The 22,201-nt window shown below is 38.2% G+C and overlaps 1 protein-coding gene across 1 annotated transcript in view; it reads right to left on the minus strand.

Annotated features, from left to right (window-relative positions):
- Positions 1–14,589, minus strand: part of LOC100984709 (C4b-binding protein alpha chain) — a 36,572-nt gene extending 21,983 nt beyond the window's left edge. The window contains exons 1-6 of the mRNA XM_034945617.3: positions 14,374–14,589; positions 13,262–13,447; positions 12,028–12,127; positions 3,548–3,633; positions 3,189–3,380; positions 670–852 (exon numbers count right to left, since the gene is read on the minus strand). Coding sequence (XP_034801508.1) covers positions 670–852; positions 3,189–3,380; positions 3,548–3,633; positions 12,028–12,127; positions 13,262–13,447; positions 14,374–14,515 — 889 coding nt within the window. The 5' untranslated portion in view covers positions 14,516–14,589. The remainder of the gene's footprint in view (positions 1–669; positions 853–3,188; positions 3,381–3,547; positions 3,634–12,027; positions 12,128–13,261; positions 13,448–14,373) is intronic.
- Between the last annotated feature and the right edge of the window lie 7,612 nt (positions 14,590–22,201).

Below are 22,201 nucleotides of genomic sequence, written 5' to 3' on the forward strand. Positions count from 1 at the left end.
CAAGGCATCAGTGGCTTCCTTCTCTTACCTGTTGTATAACCTTGAGCAAGTCTTTTAACCTCTGTGAACAGTTTCTCATCTGTAACATAAGGATAATCATAGTGCCCACAATTGTTGGGAGGATTTGTCGAGTTAATCCTTGTTATGCACCTAGTCTAGTGCCAAGTTATCATTATTACTATTGTCATTATTTTTAATAATCCACATGAGTTTATAACTTCAGAGTGTTGGAATCATAACCAGTTCACACAATACTTTTGTACAAGTTATAAAAGGCATTTTTCCTCAGGACAATTTATTATTTGTCTTTCAAAGTAATTATAATAATATAATGATTTTGTCAGAATAAGACAATTTTCTATCAAATTCCATAAAATTATTGAAATAAGTATACAAATCCATAGTATCTACAATGTTAACACCTCCTTTTAAGGTTGGAATGTGCACAGTCTTGTGGTATGTGGCAGTTTTATGTGACAATATATGACCTTGCAGAGTGCATTAAAATCATTCTTCTTTCCAATAAGAAAAAAAAAAGGAAATTATTGATCTAGATGTAAATTTTTACTGTAATTCATAGTAGGCCTATGCATGCAAGTATACCCATATTAACAGTACTGGGTACCTTTAGATGCCAAACATTGAAATTCTGTCACAGTCCATACTTACTGGGCTCACAAGCAGGAGGAGAAGGATTCCATTTGCTATCAGCATCACAATGAATTACACTGCTGCCTCTGAGAACAAAACCTTTTTGGCACTTAAACACAATAGTGTCTTTGTAATTATAGATGGGTCCAAATCCAGAGACCATTTCCCCATGTGAAACATCTGGCTTGTCACAGGTGATTTCTAAAGAATCATGAGAAAAGACAAGTGGATTTTAAAAGATAGATGGTAATAAGGATATTACTGCCACTGCTAATCCAGTTACAAGTGCAACACAAATGCCTGATGAATGTGCATGTCAAGTAGATACAAGGGAAACATTTTAAAGTGAATACACATACACAAATGCATACATATATATCTGTATATATAATATATATATATATGTAATCCTTTCAGTACTAGTTTTTATTGGTGGAGAAGTTGAAGAAGTTATCCACAATTACCTCATAGAAAGACCAATGTAATGGAAACTCATTTTACTGAGGCTTTTAAAAGCTGAAATTATTTATATTTTGTTAATGATACTTATTATATATTTTATATATTCTATAATATAGTCTTATAGAATATATAACATTATACCAATAGTATTATATATTATATATTTTTATATTTGATATAATACATATTTATATATACATATATGTATGTGTGTGTGTATATATATAAAATATATAATTTCAGCTTTTAAAATGAGTTTTCATTACATTGGCCCTTCTTCGAGATGACTGTGGATAGCTCCTCCAACTTCCCTACCAATAAAAATCAGTTATACATAACCCAGCAGAAACATATTTCCAAAGCCCCCAAAACTTTCAGTATAATGGCCTAATTTCCCAGATGATTTTGGTTATGGGTCCGTGGCCCATGGTAATTACATAGTGCAGAGGCAGCCCAGGGGATCAGAGACCCATGCCCCGACAAGCAGAAAACAAGCCACCCCCTATCTCACACCCCTCACCCACATCCTGGCAGTCATCCAATCCTGTCAATTCTGCTACTTTAATTCCTCTACAATCCCTTAACTTCTGTCCAGCCCCACTGCCATGCTACAGCTGAAGCCACCTTCAGTTTTTGGCTGGAGGTGCTGTCTTAGTCTGTTCCTGCTGCTATAACAAAATACTTTCACTAGTTTATAAATTATGGAAATTTATTTCTCACAGTTCTGGAGGCTGGGAAGCTCAAGATCTAGCCACCATCAGATTCAATGTCTGCTTGCTCTCCCCTTTCAAGATGGTGCCTTCTTGCTGCGTCCTCACATGGGGGAAGGGATGAATGCTCTGTCCTCACAAGACAGAAGGGCAAAAGAGACTAGCGCTCTCCCTTCAACCTCTTTTATAAGGGCACTAATCCCATTCATGAGGGTGGATCCCTCATGACTTAATCACTTCCCCAAAAGTTCCACCTGTTAAAACGATCACATTGGGTCTTAGGTTTTATCATGAGTTTGGAGATGCACATTCAAGCCATAGCAGGTGACTGTCAGTTAAGTTTTGTCCCACTTCAGGTTGTTGTCCCACAGCCAGAGTTATCTTTCTAAAATGCAGCACATTTATTCCCCTTGTTAAAGCCTTTCAAAGTCTCCCCTCCATGATTGTTCTGAATGCCTGAGACTGAAACACAAGGCCCTTCATAACCTGGCCCCTGCCCACTTTTCTGCCCTCAGCTATTGCCGCTTTCACTTGTTGCAGATCTAACTCCAGGCATTTTGCACTGTTGGCAGTATCCTGCTCTTTTGTGCCCCTCGTCTGATTGTGTCCTGTGGTGGGTTAGTAAGCAATACTGTGTAAACTTAGTAATAAAGTAAGATTCCTTAGACTAGCACACTAACTAACATATCTTTTGACTCAATTATCACTTGCTTTGTCCTGTTGCCCTTCTGGCACTTAGGTTTTGCTTGCCCTACAGGCATATGTGTTTCATCTTATAGGTGCAAATTATATTTTCAGTTCCGCTTCTTGAACAGACCAAGGCTACATTCCCCAGTCCTCTGAGGCTACTCTCTAGTTTGAGACAAAAGGCTGTAATGGAAAGTGATATGTGGTTGCTTCCAGGCCAAAGCTCTTAGCCAGGACACAATTGGCCTTTCTCTCTTCATCTACTGAAGAGACTGTGAAGGCACATTTTGAAATGGAGGTGCCATAAGATCAAAGCAACCTGGCTTGCTGAGCTAGTTGCTAAGCTAACACAGACTACGGCTGCCCTGGAGAGTCTCCTGGACATGGAACAAACTCAGTATAAATGAGAATAAACTTTTACTTCACCAAACCAGTGAGATGTTGTTGCTGTTTGTTCCCATATACTGTTAGCTCCCAGTTCACCACTCCCATTTTTATGGCTTTTATATTCTAAACCAACATGCAATAAGTATCAGGTGGCCAAATAAATGATTGCATCAGAGCAATAGTTAGTTTATCTTTGAATTTTCCATTTGCCCCCCAATAAATTTACCTTTGTTTCTCTTTTAAACAAAAGAGAGCAAACATTTTGATGCAGAATTCATCATTATGACTTACTTTCACAGGTAGGAGGGCTTGGTCTCCAAACACCTATTGTTTCATTCTCCACAGTGCAGGAAATGGAGGCATGGCCCAAGAGTGAGAAGCGGTGGTCACAGCTGTAGGTGACAGAAAAGCCGTATGCGTAGAAATTTTCTTCACCGCTGTGCCTTCCATTCCTGATGTCTGGAGGAGGCTTACACTTGACAACTGAGGTAAGTGAGTGAAGAGAAAGAAATACTCAGGGAAGGCATCATGATAAATCTAAAATTCATGCAAATTCTAATGGAAGGTACACATACCTGTAAAGATGCACAGGGACTTTATTACCTAACAGAGTTTAAATTGATAGTCAAGTCAGAAGAGTCTTTACTTACTTTCACATTGTGGGAGAGGATGACTCCAGCCAACTCCTCTATCTTGGACTTCACAATGACTAGTGGTTGAGCCAATTAAGAAAAATCTGAATAAGATAGATCAAAGATTTTAATGGAATTCCTCCTACCCTAAATTAAATTAAAGAGGTCTGAGCAAATAGAATTGTTACTCAATATTCAAATAAGGAAATCATATGTTCTTGGATATCATTTCCCATTAAGCACTCCATTCAGTAAAATTTCATTACTGCAATGAGATGCGTGTGTTTTTTCCTTTGGACCCTCATTCCTTAATCTGTTACTGAGCATCTACTAGGGATCAGGAATGCAGTTCATCCAGAGCTCAAGCACAACAATAAAAGGCTGGCTTCAGCGTGTTCTGTGGTTGTCTCTGGGTGAGAGTACCAGCTACATTACTGAGTCCACAATCTCCCCATCTTTGGCTTGAAGCTTCCTCTGACTTCCAGGTGGGTGTCTTATTCCCATACATCATTAGCTTTCAGTTCACCACTTCCATTTTTACGGCTCTTGATATGTCCTACTCTTTCCTCAGTTCGTCTTCCTGCCCTCTATCTTATGCTAACAGAAAAAAACAAAAGATATGAATGATTACAAATTGTAGCATCATCAAGGATATTGATAATCATCAATGATATCAAATTGTAGCATCATCAAGGAATAAACCTACAATGTGATAGAACACTAAAGTAAATGTCACCTTCAGCAATCTAAGAGCCTGTGGAATTTATTGAATAATAACTTCAAGAAAATATATCTCAACTACAACTACAATTAAGTATTTCTTTACTTTAAAATTTCTTTAAAATGTAGTTTTTCCAACCTAGCCCAGAGACTAAGTGCAAAATATTGTTTCTGGTTGTTTCAATGGGAACACCTTAGTGTTCCAACAGCATCTTAGTTCTGATTCTTTTCACTTTCCCTTATGGAAGCCATACACAATAAGGAAAACAGAGGATAAAAATGAGAAAATCAACAAAAATGAAACAAATGGAAAAGATAAGAGAAAACTAATAGATATAGGTAACAAGCAAAAGAGAATCAACATAGGCTTAATTGGATAACCTAAAGAAGGAATCCAAGTAGAACAAAATAGCTTTTTAAAAATTTGTTTCAGGCCAGGTGTGGTGGCTTACACCTGTAATACCAGTACTTTGGGAGGCTGAGGCAGGTGAATTCTTTGAGACCAGGAGTTCAAGACCAGCCTGGCCAATATGACAAAACCCCATCTCTATTAAAAATACAAAAATCAGCCGGGCATGGTGGTGCTCACCTGTAGTCCCAGCTACTTGAGAGGCTGAGGTGGGAGGATTGCTTGAGCCCAGGAAGTTGAGGCTGCAGTGAGCCATGGTCGTGCCACTGCACTCCAGCCTGGGCAAAGGGAGTGAGACCTTGACTCAAAAAATATATATATTTCAAGTAAATGTTACTAAAATAAAACAATACGTCAATCTACATATTAAAATTGCACATCACATAGTAGCAAAAAATTAAACCAAGTGATTTCTACCAAAACAACTAAGAGTGAAAGTATTAGGTTTCAAAGATAAAGAAAAATAATTTAGATAGTCAAACAAAGATCAAGCCATATGAGAAGAAATTTCAGATCAGTAGTATTCACTAGCAAAAGATAGTGCAGCAGTACCTGTAAGACATCCAAGAAAAGAAAGGATGAGCCAAGGACTATATCAAGCCCCATTATCTTCTAGGTATCAATGCCTCAGATATATTATCTGAACCTGCAAGAACTCAAAGAATAATTTTCACTTGGGAATTTTTTTTTGGAAACCACCATAGGACAAACTACAGCCAACCAAGAGATGACAATGGCAACTTTAGCCAAAACAAACAAAAATGGTAGCAAATATTGTACATGCAGATCTAAGAAAAAACAAATGTGATTTTAAGTGTGACTGAAGGAAATATAAATGTTATATGCTCAGACAGCACTGAAATAGTATAACTAAGAAAAAATAGAGACAGGGAAGAGAAGGTAAAATAAATTCCCTTATTGCCTGATCATTTGCAAAGTTTAGAGTGAAAGCAACCATAGACACATATGAATATTTCACATTAATGTTAAATACAAAATAAACACTAAGATAATACAAATGATACAAATTTACTGGTAGGGAAGATAGAAGGGGTGAAGGAGGGGGAAGAATACAAGATAAGTTTATTGTTTATAACAAGGAACCAATTTAAACTGTCTAAAGATAAAGAGGAATAATGATATTATATAAATTTAAATGTATATAGGTCACCACTAGAAACAAATTTTGAACCTTCCGAAATACCACCATATATTTTTAATAGAAAATAAATATACACATACATATATAACAAAATATGAAATAATATGACAAAACCAAGTCTATAAGTATCACTCACATCAATAAATGTAAACTCCTAATGAAAGAAAAACAGCTTTTAATTGGAGAAAATTCAGCTCTGTTATATACAGGAGACAAACCTAAAAGTGTTTCAGACAGATTAAAAATAAAAGACAGCATAAAATTATACCAAGCAAATTCAAATCAAAAGAAAACCAAAGATAATAATTTTAATATCCCATAAGTTGGACATCAGAACCAAGATTATTAAATGACACACAATGGGTACTTTATATGTTAAAGATTTTGATTTTCAGTGAAGAGCTATGAATCTTTATGTAGCAAAATATGTATGTAGCAGCAATTTTAATAAAACAGAAGTATGTGAGACAAGAAAAATAATCAAAATATGCTAATTATCATTAAATTATTTTATAATGGTTAAAATAATTATAAAATTATTAATTTACTTTAACTCCTATCTTCATGCTTAAGGTATATAAAGACAAGCATAATAAAATATTCAAAACAACTTATCAAGAAAGTAGATCTGACTGAGAACAGTGGCTTATGCCTGTAATCTCAGCAGTTTGGAAGACCGGGGCAAGAGAATCCATTGAGCCCAGGTGTTCTAGACAAGCATGAGCAACATAACAAGACCTCATCTCTACAAAAGTTTGAACTTTAGCCAGGCATCATGGCACATGCCTGTAGGCCTAGCTACTCAGAAGGCTGAGGCAAGAGGATTGCTTGAGCCAGGGCAGTCCAGGCTACAGTAAGCCAAGACTGCACCACTGCACTCCAGCCTGTGTGATAGAGGGAGAACTTGTCTCAAAAAAAGAAAGTAAATCTGATGTGTATATAGCAAACTCTATATACTACTAATAAAGAAAATCCTTCATTCCAGTGCCTGTTGAAATATTAATGAAAGTTGATTGTATATCATGATGCGCCATAAAACAACTGTAAATTTTAAAACATAAAAATAAGTAACATTCTTGATTAATCTAGAAGTCTTTTTATTTCTTTTATTTTCTGTTTTTTAAATTTTTTTATTCTTTAGAGATGGGTTTCGCTATGTTGCTCAGGCTGGTCTTGAACTCCTGGGCTCAGGTGATCTTCCCACCTCAACCTCTCAAAGTGTTGGAATTACAGGCGTGAGCCACTGCACCTGGCCCAGTCAGTTTGGAAGTCTTCAGTGGAAGAATGCTTCTACTGGGGGACGCAGCAAGAGTTCCAAAAATTAGAGTTGCCAGATTTAGCAAATACAAATACAGGGTGCCTAGTTAAATGTGAATTTCATGTAAACAATGAACACTTTTTTTAGTTTAAGTGTGATCCAAATGTTGCATGGAACATACACTAAAATTATTTGTTGTTTACCCGAAAATCAAATTTAACTGGGCATCCTGTATTTTACCTGAAAACCCTAAATTAAGCTTGGAGGTTGAGACCTGTCAACTCTGGACCCTCATGCAAGTGAAGGTAAGGCAAAGAAGGAGTCCACTCTGATGGTTGGTGTGACTAATCCTGATAATGAAGGGAAAAATTAGATTGCTTCTGCACAGTGATGGTAAAGATGAGTATGTCTGGAATGCAGGGCACCCAGACATACTGGGTGCACCCCCTTACACTCCAATGCCCTATAATTAAAATCAACAAAAAACTATAATAACCCAAATCAGGCAGGACTGCTGATGGCCCAGACCATTCAAGAATAAAAGTTTAGGTGACCCCATTGGGCAAGGAACCAACGTCAGATGAAGTGCTTGCTGAGGGCAAAGAGAATATGGAATAAGTAACAGAAACGTCATTATAAATATCTGCTACAACCACATGACCAGTTGCATAAACAAGGACCATAAAAGTTGTGAATATTTCTTTCTTATTTTAATATAAATGGACATTACATTAATTGTGTTTCTTTTTACCCCTTTCCTTCCCCTACTGTATAAGATGTGTTTGTAGTGGCTTACCTTACATCTCAATATTTAAGTTATAGAATATCAAAGGGGAGATATGACTCAGCTCAAAGGGAATTCTCTTTTAGGAAAAGAATTTCCATGTTTTTGGGTGTATGAGGGATAGTTGCATTATGTAAAATGTGAGTATTACTTTGCTATTGACTTTATTTGGAAATTAAGCTAAGTATGGTTAAAACTAGTGTATACAAATATCACATTTGACAAGGAGTGAGCTGTGGTAGATTTATGTTGTGTCAACTTAGCTAAGCTGTAATTATATTTCCCAGAATTATCTTCCATACATAATGCCAAGTTAGTATGGCCCATAAAAGATGGTAGATGTGAATTAGTACAGCCATACTCCATATGCTAGAAAGGTCAGGGCAGAGCACAGGATGTGACTGCAGTTCACAAGCACTGTTGTTTCTCTGTTCTATCACTTTGTTAGCAGAGGGCTCAACCAGGCCACAGCAGAGCCAGCTCCTGCAGGATCTCCTCCTTCATGTACCCTGGCTTCTGATCCAAGTACATTAGCACTGTGACGGACAACTTCTACAGGACATATCCATTTTTGAAGTTGAAGGCTAAGGGGCAGTGAAAGAACAAGATGAATTCCAGTTTACAATGGTGGGCTTTACTCGCTCATCTTTGCAGGTTCCAGTTTGTCCTTGAAGCACTCAGTTCATGTCTATCTTCCCTTCCTGAGTCCCTGCCCTGCTTACTTCAGGCCACAGCAACAGACATTGAAGGAACAACCTCCTGTAAACACCATTTAACTATCTCCCACACCTATGTCAAGTCAGGTCCCTACAATAAATCCTGCGGTTCTATTTCTCCAGGTAAATCCTGACTGACATAATTAACGTAAGGAGGTAAGAAAAAGAAAATGGAAATCTAAAAATTGGGAAGTAGGAGGTAAAAGAATCATTGAAATGATGTGATTACAAACCAGATAATCCTAAGAGAATTCAACTGAAAGAATTTTTTTAAATTTTTACAAATAATATGACATGGTTTGGCTGTGTCCCCACCCAAAACTCATATTGAATTGTAGTTCCTATAATCCCCATGTGTCATGGGAGGAATGTAGTGGGAAGTAATTGAATCATGGGGGCAGTTACCCCAGTGCTATTCTCGCGATAGTGAGTGAGTTTCTCATGAGGTCTGTTGGTTTTATGAGGGACTTTTCCCCCTTTACTCAACACTTCTCCTCCCTGCCGCCATGTGAAGAAGGTGCCTTTCTTCCCCTTTGCCTTCTGCGATGATTGTAAGTTTTCTGAGGCCTTACCAGCCATGTGGAACTGTGAGTAAATTAAACCTCTTTTCTTTATAAATTACCCAGTCTTGGGTATTTCTTCATAGCAGCATGAGAATGAACTAATGCATAATAAATTTAGAAAGTTAGCTGAGATATCAAACTAACATGCAGAAATCAATAGTAGATAGATGATAGATAGATAGATAGATAGATAGATAGATAGATAGATAGATAGATAGACAGATGATAGATAGATGATAGATAGATAGATATAGATAGATAGATAGATAGATAGATAGATAGATGATAGATAGATGATAGATAAACTAGTTACAATACAAAATGGATAAATAATCCATTTAAAATACCAAAAACATTTTTTGTTTGGTTTTGCCAGAGGTTTAAACTCTTCAAGAAATGCAAAATCTATGTGAGGAAAGCTGAAACACACATGAAGAAACAAGGGAAAAAAGACTAAGACAAACTGAGGAAAGCATAGCAAAGGGTAGCAGAATATGCCAAAATAGACCAGTTTGGCATAAAGATTGTTTTTTGAGTTAAAAGCACTTGAAACACAGCAAGATGCAGGAAGGGCACTCTGACCTCCCCTTTTCTTCCTGAAGGCAGGACATGAAACTCTCACAGGAAAGATACCTTCCCTGTACCTGAAGGAAAAGAACACTCTTATCACCAGGGGCAGGGAGTCAAGGCCAAGAGAAATCTGTACAAAGAAACTTTGTACAAAGACCACTTTTTGGGTCTTCATTTTCCTGCGAAGTTTCCTATGTACTTGTTAAAATAAAACCTGTGTGTTTTTCTCCTGTTAATCTGTTTCATGTCAACTTAATTCTCAGGCCTGGTGGAGACCCTAAGAGGGTAGAGGAATAGTTTTGCCTTCTCTACGGTAACATATTCTTATCTAGAGAGAGTCAACATTATAAAATATCTATTCTCCTAAAGTTAATTTTACCAGTTTATTTTTCGAGATGAGGTCTTGCCCTGTCACCCAGGTTGTAGTGTGGTGGCACTATCATGGCTCACTGCAGCCTCGACCTCCCAGGCTCAAGTGATCCTCCCACCTCAGCCTGTTGCATAGCTGGGACTAGAAGTGCGTGCTACCACACTCGGCTAATTTTTTTAATTTCTTGTAGAGACAAGGTCTCCCTGTGTTGCCCGGGCTGGTCTCGAACTCCTGGACTCAAGAGATCTTCCCACCTTGGTCTTCCAAAGTGCTGGGATTACAGGTGTGAGCCACTGCACTTCACCTAAAATTAATTTTAAAACTAATCTAACACTGATTTTAAAATATGTCTAACTTTAAAGTTCTTATAGAAAAATAAATACATACTGTCAGGAAAACTTCAAAAAAGAAGAGCAATAAGATAGCACTACCCATATTGGCTATTAAAACATATTATAAAGCTTCAATTATTAAATGACTGTGAAACGCACACATAAATGTACAGAAAAAATACGGGCATTGAATAGAAAGTCCAGAAATAGACCTAGATAAGTATATGAATTTTATATAGTATCAAAGAGCATCTTAAATCAGTAAAGGCAAACTTTGAAATAAGTGGTATTGGCGTAACAGGAAAGCAATATGAAAAGATATAGTCTAAAATCTGTACCTCATACTGTATACTGTATATTAACTCCAAATAAATTAAAGCTTTGAATATTAAAAAATATGAAAATATAAAAGAAGTAGAGGAAATATAGGCAATTTTTTTAAAACCTTATATTGGGGAAGGCCTTAAGACATAAAATCCAAAAGCCATTTCTAAAAGGGAAATTGATGAATTTAACAACATAAATACAAATAATTTCTCCTTAAGGGGAAAAAATACCAATAGCCAAGTCAAAAACATTATACATATACATACACACACACACACACACACATATACACACACACACACACACAGTGGGAAAAGTTACAGTATATATCAGCATCGAGGCCTAAATCCTGCTATGCACAGACTCATGTGTATGTCTAAATGTATACATCCTGAAACTTAAGAATAAAAAGTTCAACAAGTTAAGGAAAAAAAAACAACAACCAGGCATCAGACATGCTAACTAGTGCACAAATAAATACAAAAATCCCCTGGACATATAAAAATATACTCAACCTCCCTGACAATAAGAGAAATGTACAGTGAAACTATAGTGAGATTTTATTTTCACCTCTTACATTGGGAAAAATTCAAAAATTTGACAAGTTTTCGAAAGTTTGACAACACAGTTGGAGAGTTTATGGAGAGACAGACATTTACATACTCTGCAAAACCATGAAACCCTTAGGGAAAGCAGTCTGACAATATCTTTTAAATTTTCAAATATACATACTCTTTGAGCCAGAGAGGCCTCCTCTAGGAAGCTACACTGCAGATGTAACTACGTATGTATAAAATGACACACATACAAGAGAATACTTCAGAGCATTGTTCAGAATAGCAAAAGATTAGAAACATCCACGGATCCATCACAAGGATGGCAAAGCCATGACACAACTACACAACAACATTCTATGCAGTTGTAAAAAGAAATTAATGAGGAAACTCTCTATGCGCAAACATGGAAATATCTCCAGTATACATTGATAAGTAAACAATAAAGCAAGATTCAATACTAGGTTCATTAGAGGAAAGGGGGGAAAATAAGAATATATGCTAACTTCTTAGCTTGTATTTATATAAGGAAACACTAGAAAGATACATACGAACCAATAAAAATAGATCTTTGCTTGAGGACGGGAAGGAATGGGGTGTATGGAGATAGGATGGAAATGAGAATTCTCAACGTCTATCTTTTTACACCATTTTAAATTTTGAAATATACGAACACTTCAGCTATTTTTTAAATAAATATAAAAGAATTGTTCATAGATTACCTCACACTCACCCTTCTGAACAGCTGAATTCTATTTGTGATCCAAAAGATAAATCTGTCTTAATCTCTACTTGCCCATTACGTAACTCTCCTGGGTGTCTGCATCGTTTGTCTGGGAGAAAAATTTAAATGCTGATTAGTACTTCCAAGTACTCACAGATATGGCATTAGAAAAGAAAAGAAATTAACCAAGGTTCACCTCTGCTTCCAGAAACACGGAGAGATTTAGATTCAAACTTATTTCTAACCCTGACTCACCTCAAAATTAATACAAAATTTGATCCCATTTTTTTCTGGTACATTTTACCAATAGAGAAAAATGACCAGTTAAATAATTGCAGTAGCAGAACACGTGGTCCAGGACTTAATAAGCTGACCAGGGACGGGAGAGCTTTGCTTCATTCTATGTCTATGGCATGTACTTAGAACCTAGGCCACTCAAAAATGCATGTCACAAAAGGAACGAAAAAGAGAAAGTATTGATTGTATACCCCTACTATTGGAAAACATCACAGAATGCATTCCCAACTGACAGTGAATCATAACTTTTCTTCAAAACACAGCAAATATTTTGAGTGAGGTTCTTTTGAAAACTGCATTGCCTCTTTCTAGCCACCTACCTTTTTTATAATTTTTTAAAAAGTGAATCTGATTTTCAGTAGATCATAATGAAATTTGTGGTTCTTTTCTTGAAAGAAGTGTTTGGTGGATTACTTTATAAAGGATAGACTTCTAACCAGGCCCAGTGGCTCATACCTGTAATATCAGCACTTTGGGAAGCCGAGGCAGGCAGATCACTTGAGGTCAGGAGTTTGAGACCAGTCTAGCCAATATGGTGAAACCCTGTATCTACTAAAAACAGAAAAATTAACCAGGTGTAGTGGTGCACGCCTGTAATTCCAGCTACTCAGGAGGCTGAGGCAGGAGAGTCACTTGAAACCAGGAGGCAGAGGTTGCAGGGAGCCAAGATTCCACCACTGCACTCCAGCCTGGGAGACAGAGCTAGAATCCGTCTCAAAAAAAAAAAAAAAAAAAAAAAAAAGAACAGAGTTATTTTTCAATGGAATTAACTACCCCTAATTTTTCTGTTTTGCTTTGTTTTTCAAAAAATGCCGCAAGTATGTACATTGAAATCAGTAATTGACAAACTGTCTTCTTAGTGACTAAAGATTCAGAAAATTTAGTTTCTGAGACAACTTTCCAAAGATAGGAAAAGCAAAGGAAAAAAATAAATGTTGATACTTACGGATACAGAAGGTGTTATACACCCATTCGCCATCAGAATTACAGGTAAGCGTCTGAGTTGAATGGGATCTGACGTAGCCAGGGCGGCAGGTGTATTTCAGAGTAGTTCCAGTTTTGAAGTGTGTCTCAGTCAACGTAATATCCACCGGGACAGCAAACGATAAAGTGGGTGGAGGACCACAATTGCCTGGACACCAAAATGAGAAGGAGCACCAAAACTTATACCTTGGGACACAGCATCTTATTGTTTCTGTAGTGTGATGTTTAGAGCAGGGATCATTCTTTTCACCTCTAGTCAAGAAAAATCATAACTCCTATTATACTCTCTGTTCAATACACCTAGTGAGTGATCAGTAATATATATTTGTTCACAAATGATAATGACAATGATAACAATAAACAATAATGATAAAAGGCAGAATTTTTTTCCCTTCTCTACTACACATGGGAGAATTTATCTGAAAAAGAAGAAAGACATGAACTTCACCAACCTGACTCCCCATATCTGCTGACTCAAATGCATCTGTGCAAAGTCAGAAGTCACTACAAGTTGCCTCAACAAAAACATATTATTGTATTCAAATAACATTATATAACATTGGTTGCCTCAGGGAAGGGAAACAGGGTGGCTGGGAAATGGGTAAAAATAACATTTTTAATTTATTTTTTTTTACATCTGTTTGATTTTGAATGATATGGAGGAAGAAGCATGGAGCCCTTGAAGCATAAAAATCTTAACTTTGCTTTTTTTGCAAGAATTAAATACCAGGCTGATTTACTTTTTAAGCACCCCCTGAATAAACCCACAAACACTGGAAATTGTTTAGTCATAGTAATAGATAATATAGATCTGTCCATATTATCATCCATATAGATGGTTGGGAGAGAAATTCTTTCCTGGAGAAATAAAAATCTAGGGGAAAGTGTCTAGAACACTATTTCCTTTATGTGTAAAGCAAATTTCCCTAAGTTCTAGCCTGTCAAATAAACCACTTGTTGATGAAGCTGGGTCTCTGCTAGAAGCTCAGTCATCATTTTTTTTAGCCTTAAAAGTGAATGCACAGATGATCTTCATTGTTTGTTGCTGATCTGAGCTTGTTTCCCACTACTCACCAAGAACAGCAGGCAACAGAGCAGCGATCAAGGTCATTTGGAAGAGAATTGGATCAGAGACTTTCCACAGCCTGGAGAAGGGCCAGGCTGCCATTTTCCTTTTTCTATGAAGAGCCCCAGATGGAGTTTTTGGGGGGTGCATGGCCTGCTGCTTCGCTGATGTTTTTCTGCTGAAAGAACTCAATTTAATAAATAGTCATTGAATTCCAACTTGTCATAAAGCACTAGAATAAATGTTATGGGATCCATGTCTTCAAGGAAATGACAGCCTGGAGTGGAAACAAAACAAAAAAACCCCTGAGCACAAATGTTACAGCACAAGACAATAAGGATTGGCCTCTGCAGAAGCTGTGAGCTCAGAAGAGAGATTGATTCCAAGTGGAGGGAGGGAGTGGGCTTTGCAGAGGAGACTGCATCTGCACTAGGTATACTGAAGACACTGCAGAATGGATGCAGGGCATGTTGAGGGAACAATAGATAATATTCCAATTTGGCTAAATGTCTGAGATGGAGAAGGGACAGTTTACAGATGTGTCTGAATGGGATGTAAATGTCAACTTTAGGAAATTCATAGACTTTACTCCTTGGGGAATAAAAGTGCTTGTTTTTGATGTGAATGTTTGTTTTTAAGCTGAGGAATGACACAATTATTATGCTTTAAGATCATTATGGCAGACATGCACAAGATAGATTAAAGGGATTAGAGGAAAGAAACAGGGAGGTTGAGTGAGAAGACTTGCAATTGGCCAGATGATCTAACAAAGAAATGACAGAGGACTTAGAGGAAAGGTACAAACATAAAAAAACAAAACAAAACAAAAAGGCAGGAAAATGATGGGATAGAGAGAAAGAGTTGAGTCGCCGTATAGAAGTATTGGGAGTTCCTTGTGAGAACTATTGACAAAGGCAATAAACCATGAAGCAATTTGCAGTTTTGAAAAATGATCATACACACACACACACACATATACATATATGAAAAATATACATGGCAAATGCACTTTTATTTTTAAATCAGACTATATAGACTTGTTTAAAGCAAAATTAGTAAGGACTTTTTTTTTAATCTTCATCACCACTTCCCATTCCCTTTGGAGAACACAACATATCCTAAGTTTGCATTAGGAAAAAGTCCCTTTCCTTTGGGTAGATACTCAATAGTGGGAATCAAAGGGGAGTTCTATTTTTAATTTTTTGAAAAATCTCTGTACTGTAAATCTATAAAAATAAAAAGAAATTAAGAAAAGAAATAGTCCTTGTCTTCAAAGGAATATATGAAGTTAACCAAATTCACTCCCATAAAATAGTGAATTTCATCCTTTACTTTGACATCTTTGTTAGATCCAGATGGTTGGACGCTCTCATGCATCCATAATTCATACAAAGCCCATATACATTTAGGTAAAGGGAGTCCCTTCAATCAATATTTCTCCCCAAGATGTTTCAGTCCCACATAATGTAGGACTGTAATGTAATGTAATGTAATGTATATCTAAGGTAATGTTCAGTCCCTCAACATAAAGCTGGTCTCAGTAATATGGGACAGTCTTACATAATGTGGGACTGAAACATCTTGGAGAGAAACTGTGTGGGAGAAGGGAAGTTTATAGTGCCCTTCATACTTTGTGGAGTCTAATTTCTTCATTGAGTAAAGACTCACATAAGCTTCTTCTCTTTCTAAAACTTAGTTCTGATGAAGCCATCCCTCCACCTGTTGTCAGCTGTGGGAACCCCATGTCACACACGTCCTGTCCCATGAGCTCTATACATCCCCACCGGGGCAATTCTGCCAATACGTAAATTCACCTAACGAGCAATTTACCAGTTGTAGTCACTTACTGGAAATGTGTTCACAGACTTTGTACTGAATGAATCCAGGTGGTCTAGAGAGGTTGGGAGGAGCCAGGACCAACATTCTGGGCCTTCATACTTCCCCTTTCTACTCAGTTTCCCCCTCTTTTTTCCCATTATCCTCCTTCCTAACTCTATGCTCCTCTCTGCCCTCACAATCTTGTGAAGCTGGAGACAGCTGAGAGCCAGGCAGGTTGCATATCATGAAAACCACCTCACTCATCATCTGTGAAATTCATAAAATGTGACAAATTTCTCCCACCCAATAAGATATGTTATGAACTATGAAAACTATGGGAAAAAGTTTCTTCAATTTTTGACAATGAGTAGATTTGTTGTGTTTATTGAATTTCAGTGAAATTGATGAAAGAGATTAAAAACACCAGTGGGGTGGCAAAATAGAATTGACTATGAAAAGTCAAAAGGATAAGAGTAGAAAGTGGAAATTTCCCCTAGGAATTGTTGCAGTTGTTATTACATTCACAAGAAAAATATATATGTTGAATATGTTCAGAAAAATATTCATGACTATATTTACAAAAATACAACCATAAGATTAAATCATTAGCTTCAAGAAGTTGAAGAAAAATATCTTAAATGCCGCTAAAATATGTATTCATTAGCTACATTCAAAAAGGATATATTTATACTCATTGAATATTCAAAATGATTTCTTTTTCTTTTTCTTTTCTAAAATTGTAATAGAGATGTGATCTTACTATGTTGCCCAGGCTGGTCTCAAACTCCTGGCCTCAAGCAATTCTCCCGCCTCGGCCTCCCAAAGTGCTGGGATTACAGGCATAAGCCACCATGCCTGGCCTCCAAAATGAATATTTCTTGAAACAATGTTAGATAAATTGATACTTTGATAAATTCAGCAAATTTATTTCTATGAACTGATCCTTCAAGTACTGGCATTCACTCAATTGGCTTTGATGACTAACTTTTCGGTATTGTGGTCTGACCCCTTAGGCTCCAGCTATCCTGGACAACCAGAATTCCTTACCATTCCCAGCACTTTCCTATCTCCCATTCCTGTCCACATCATCTACCCTCTCTCTTTTTCCTCTTTAATTCCTACTCATTCTGCCAGTCCCTTCTCCAGCATTCCCTCCTATCCAAGCAAGCCTCCACATACCAAGTACAATTTTGTATTTATAACTCTGATTCAGACTTGGTCTGTAACTCACATCTGAAGTCTGCCTTCACCACTAAACCACAAGATTCTTGAAATGACAGAGTATGCTCCCATTTATTTCTGCCCCACAATAGTACCTAGCCTGCGCCTCATGAAGTTAAAGTGCTCACAAAATGTGCATTGAATTTAAATCCAAAAGCTCCTAGTGATAACGTGTGTTCCAAAGAAAAGTAGTACTGTGCCATATCAGTGTCTCCCCTTACAGTGTATGCTTTGTTAAGGACTGATTTTACCTGATTTTAAAGCAAGGCAAACACCTGTATTTTAATGAGAACTGGCCCAAATAATTTTACTCTAGGCTCTTCCATTCTTAAACCGAAGTCATCATATCATCAACTAGTCAAGGGAGGACAGTGAAGGAGGGAAGCAGTAAGCAAAAACTGGTTCTCCTCCTTCCACAGGTTATGACAGGAGATACAGACAAATGCAGACCCTACACTGTGATGAGGAAGTTATTTCACTCCCTTTACTTCATCCTCACACCTAGGCCATGGCCACAGAGCTAGGGACAGAGGAGGACAGTGTGGCCAAGACCTTGGGCATGGGCTCTGGAGTCACACCCAGAACATGTGAGTTGGCGTCCTGGCTCTACCACATGGGAACCGAGTCCCATGGACAAAACACTCAGCTCCTCTAAGCCTCAGTTTCCTTTATTATAAAATAAGAAGGATAACTGTAATTATATCTCAGAATTTCTGAGAGGGGCTTGGCATGGTGTGTGGACAGCACGTAGTAAACATTCAAAAGAAATTATAGGGAAGAGTTTCATAGAATTGGCATTGGAATGTCACTCTGTCAGAAGCCAAACTCCTGGACGTCAAAACATTGTCATCATAATGATTTAAAATTGCAATAAATGGTTGCATCACCAGGGACTTTAATTACACCCCAGTGCAGAGGAACATCCACTGAACTTCCGGCTAGAAGCCCTGGATCTGGTCTCCACTGTGGCCTTTGGTACAATGAGATCTAATGTGTCATGCACAGCAGAGGAATGCTGGGGCCTCTGGGGCTGTCCTGGGGCTTTGTCTTCCCTTGCCCTCAACTATCTTCCTGAAAGGAAGTCATCCACATCCATAACTTTAATCATCATACCTGAATCACCCACAGGTCAGACGCGGTAGCTCATGCCTGTAATCCCAGCACTTTGGGAGGCTGAGGCGGGCAGATCACGAGGTCAGGAGTTCAAGACCGGCCTGACTAACACGGTGAAACCCCGTCTCTACTAAAAATACAAAGATTAGCTGGGTGTGGTGGTGCACCCCTGTAATCCCAGCTACTCAGGAGGCTGAGGCAGGTTAATCGCTTGAACCCGGGAGGCAAAGGTTACAGTGAGTGGAGATCACACCACTGCACTCCAGCCTGGGCAACAGAGAGACTCTGTCTCAAAAATAAATAAATAAATAAATAAAATGAATCACCCACAGACCTCTGGGCCTAATTGTCTCTGGTTCATGCAAAAACTTCCATGCTCCATAAATTCAATTGTTAATAATTATTTTATTCTGTCTTATTCCTTCCTCCGTGTAAGTTTTAAGCTATTCAGGCTTGTCTTCTTTACTCTGGTTGCTAACTAGTTAAATTCTGGTGCTCAAATTACGTCTTTCTAAAGGCAATGAAATAAATCTCTGTAAAATAAGGAGGAACTCTTTTCCTCTGCAGCTGCAAAAAAGCAGATGATAATCTACGTGACAAAACTGACCTTGCAAATGTTTTTTCTAACAAAGGAGTCGTTCCTGGATTTTAGAGATGATTGCTCTGCCACATGACAGTAACTTTTAACCTCAGAAAAGTGTAATTCTGACTGGTTATCTTAGTGAATTTTTTTTCTGGAATAATATTTAAATAAACATTTCTGTTTACTGAAAGTTATAAGTGCTTGTGAGTTTTCCTTGCCAAATCCAGAAATAATTATTACACTTTCCTCTTTATCTGCAACCTTGAAAGTAAACTAAAACTTTTTGACTCTGTTAGATTTCTCATTTAAGCAAAAAATAATAATAATAATAATTTAAGTTAAAATTCCCAAGGTTCAAATCAGTATTTCCGATCACTTCATTTGTATCTCCCAGGCACCTTGAATTTAACGTGTTTCAAACTAAATTCACTATGTTCCTCCAACACTACTTAATATCTGTGCTTTCTGTCTCAGTGAAGGTGACAATCTCCACCCAGCCTCCCAGACTAGAAATCCAAGTCATTATTGCCTCCTCTGTCTCACCTCCCTGCACTATTCAGAGTCGTCAAGTCCTATCAAGTTGGTCATAGCAGCAGCACCAGAATCTGCCACTCTGTCCTACATTCCACTTCCATAGTCCAGGTTTGGGTTCCTATAATTCCCTTCCCCTCACCCTAGACCACTGCAAAAGCCTTCAAACATTTATAAGCCAGCTTCCATGTTGATGCCATTATGTCCCTAAAAAGCAATTTACGTGTTGTTACTCTGCTTAAAAACATTCATGCTTCCCAGTTTCCATAGGTTCCCCTATCTGTCCCAATTTTCCCATCATTTCTCACTTAGAACACCATGCTTCAGTCTCAAGGAGGCACTTACCCTTCCCCAAAAACATTCTGGATTTCTTTTTTGAGACAGAGTCTCACTCTGTGTCACCCAAGCTGGAGTGAAGTGGTGCAATCACAGCTCACTGCAGCCTCAACCTCCTGGGCTCGAATGATGCTCCCACCTCAGTCTCCCCAGTAGCTGGGACCACAGGAGCGTGCCAACACACCCAGCTAATTTTTTAATTTTTTGTAAAGACAGGGGTCTCACTGTGTTGCCCAAGCTGGTCTTGAACTCCTGGCCTCAAGTGAACCTCCCACCTCGACCTCCCAAAGTGCTGGAATTATAGGCGTGAGCCACCATACACAGCCAGGATTTTTTTAAAAAACACCTGCAAGCATTTGCAGTTAATGTCTCTCATGCATTAATGCTCTTACCTCCAACTTCTCCTTTACTCACTATTCCTTTATTCACTATTCAGATCAAATGTCACCTCCTTGGTGAAGCATTGCCTGACTTCATCATGAAATGCCAGTGTTTTCTGTTCTTCTAGTACTTGGCTAATACCTTAATTGTAGCATTGTTTTGTATCCTAACTATCTATTTGCTTTTGCCTCCCGAAATACATTGTGAATTCCTTGAAGACAAGGAAGGTGTTTATTCAACTTTCCATCTCTAACGTGGTATTGTAATTGGTCTATATAACCCCGTGACTCCTTTGTTAAAAAAAAAATTTGCAAGGTCAGTTTTGTCACGCAGATTATCATCTGCTTTTTTGCAGATGCAGAGGAAAAGAAAAGAGTTCCTCCTTATTTCGCAGAGATTTCTTTCACTGCCTTTAGAAAGACCTAATTTGAGCACCAGAATTTAACTAGCTTAAAACTGACACGGAGGAGGCCGGGTGCGGTGGCTCACGCCTGTAATCCCAGCACTTTGGGAGGCCGAGGCAGGCGGATCACGAGGTCAGGAGATCGAGACCATCCTGGCTAACACGGTGAAACCCTGTCTCTACTAAAAAGACAAAAAATTAGCCGGGCGTGGTGGCGGGCGCCTGTAGTCCCAGCTACTCGGGAAGCTGAGGCAGGAGAATGGCCTGTGAACCCGGGAGACGGAGCTTGCAGTGAGCAGAGATTGCGCCACTGCACTCCAGTCTGGGCAACAAAGCGAGACTCCGTTTCAAAAAAAAAAAAAACTTACACGGAGGAAGGAATAAGACAGAATAAACAATAATAAATCTAAAAGGAATGAAAGTCAATTTAATTTTATCTTTAGAGTGAGAATGACTGTCTTACTGAGGACCAAATGAAATAATGTGTGTGAAATGCTTTGTCAGTTTTGAAGAGAGATAATACAGTGACTAGACTTCCCTAACAAACCATCAGGATGCAACCTAACTCTTCTCCAACTACGGCATTTGCAGTTCACCATAACTACTCCTGGTGGTCCCTCAGCAGAAACCAGCTGGCCACAGAGTATGGGAATGCAAGCTGAGAAGACCCAAGTTGGAGTTCCAGCAATACCACAGTCTAAGTCTGTGATCTTGAAGAAGCTATATCAGCTTCTTGGATATCAGTTCCCTCCATCTCTAAAATAATGACATTAAACCTAGATGAACAAATTCTGCAATTCTGTAACTGCTCACTGAAAAGCTGAGACTACTCTAGCCAACTTTCATATTTCAAGGACTTCATCTTTTAAATTCCTGCAGAAATGGAACCAACTCAAGAACTTTAGTCAGCATGGCGGGTCCCTTGTGAAAAATACTATCAGCACTTAGCAATGCAGTGCAATTTGAGAGTCACTGGAAAAATCTTTAGTCCTCAAATTTCTCCTTCCATGAGAAGTTACTTTTTAAGTTAATATTTATTTTGTCTAACTTCCCCCTTTTAAAATGCAGATACCTTGTGAAAGGATAGTATTTTTCTCCAGTCTTGGGCTGAGTGTCTTCTTCCTTATACCTGGGCTCTCAATTATATCACTTACAAACTCCAGAAAGAACTGGCTCCCACACTTTCCCCACCCTTCCTAGAATCTCTTTTTTTTTTCTTTCTTTCTTTCTTTTTTGAGACGGAGTTTCACTCTTGTTGCCCAGACTAGAGTGCAATGGCACGATCTCGGCTTAACCCAACCTCTGCCTCCCTGGTTCAAATGATCCTCCTGCCTCAGCCCCCCAAGTAGCTGGGATTACAGACATGTGCCACCATGCCTGGCTAATTTTGTAATTTTAGTAGAGACAGGGTTTCTCCATGTTGGTCAGGCTGGTCTCGAACTCCCGACCT

The sequence above is a fragment of the Pan paniscus genome, chromosome 1 (assembly GCF_029289425.2).
Source record: "Pan paniscus chromosome 1, NHGRI_mPanPan1-v2.0_pri, whole genome shotgun sequence".
In the NCBI taxonomy this organism is placed as follows: domain Eukaryota; kingdom Metazoa; phylum Chordata; class Mammalia; order Primates; family Hominidae; genus Pan; species Pan paniscus.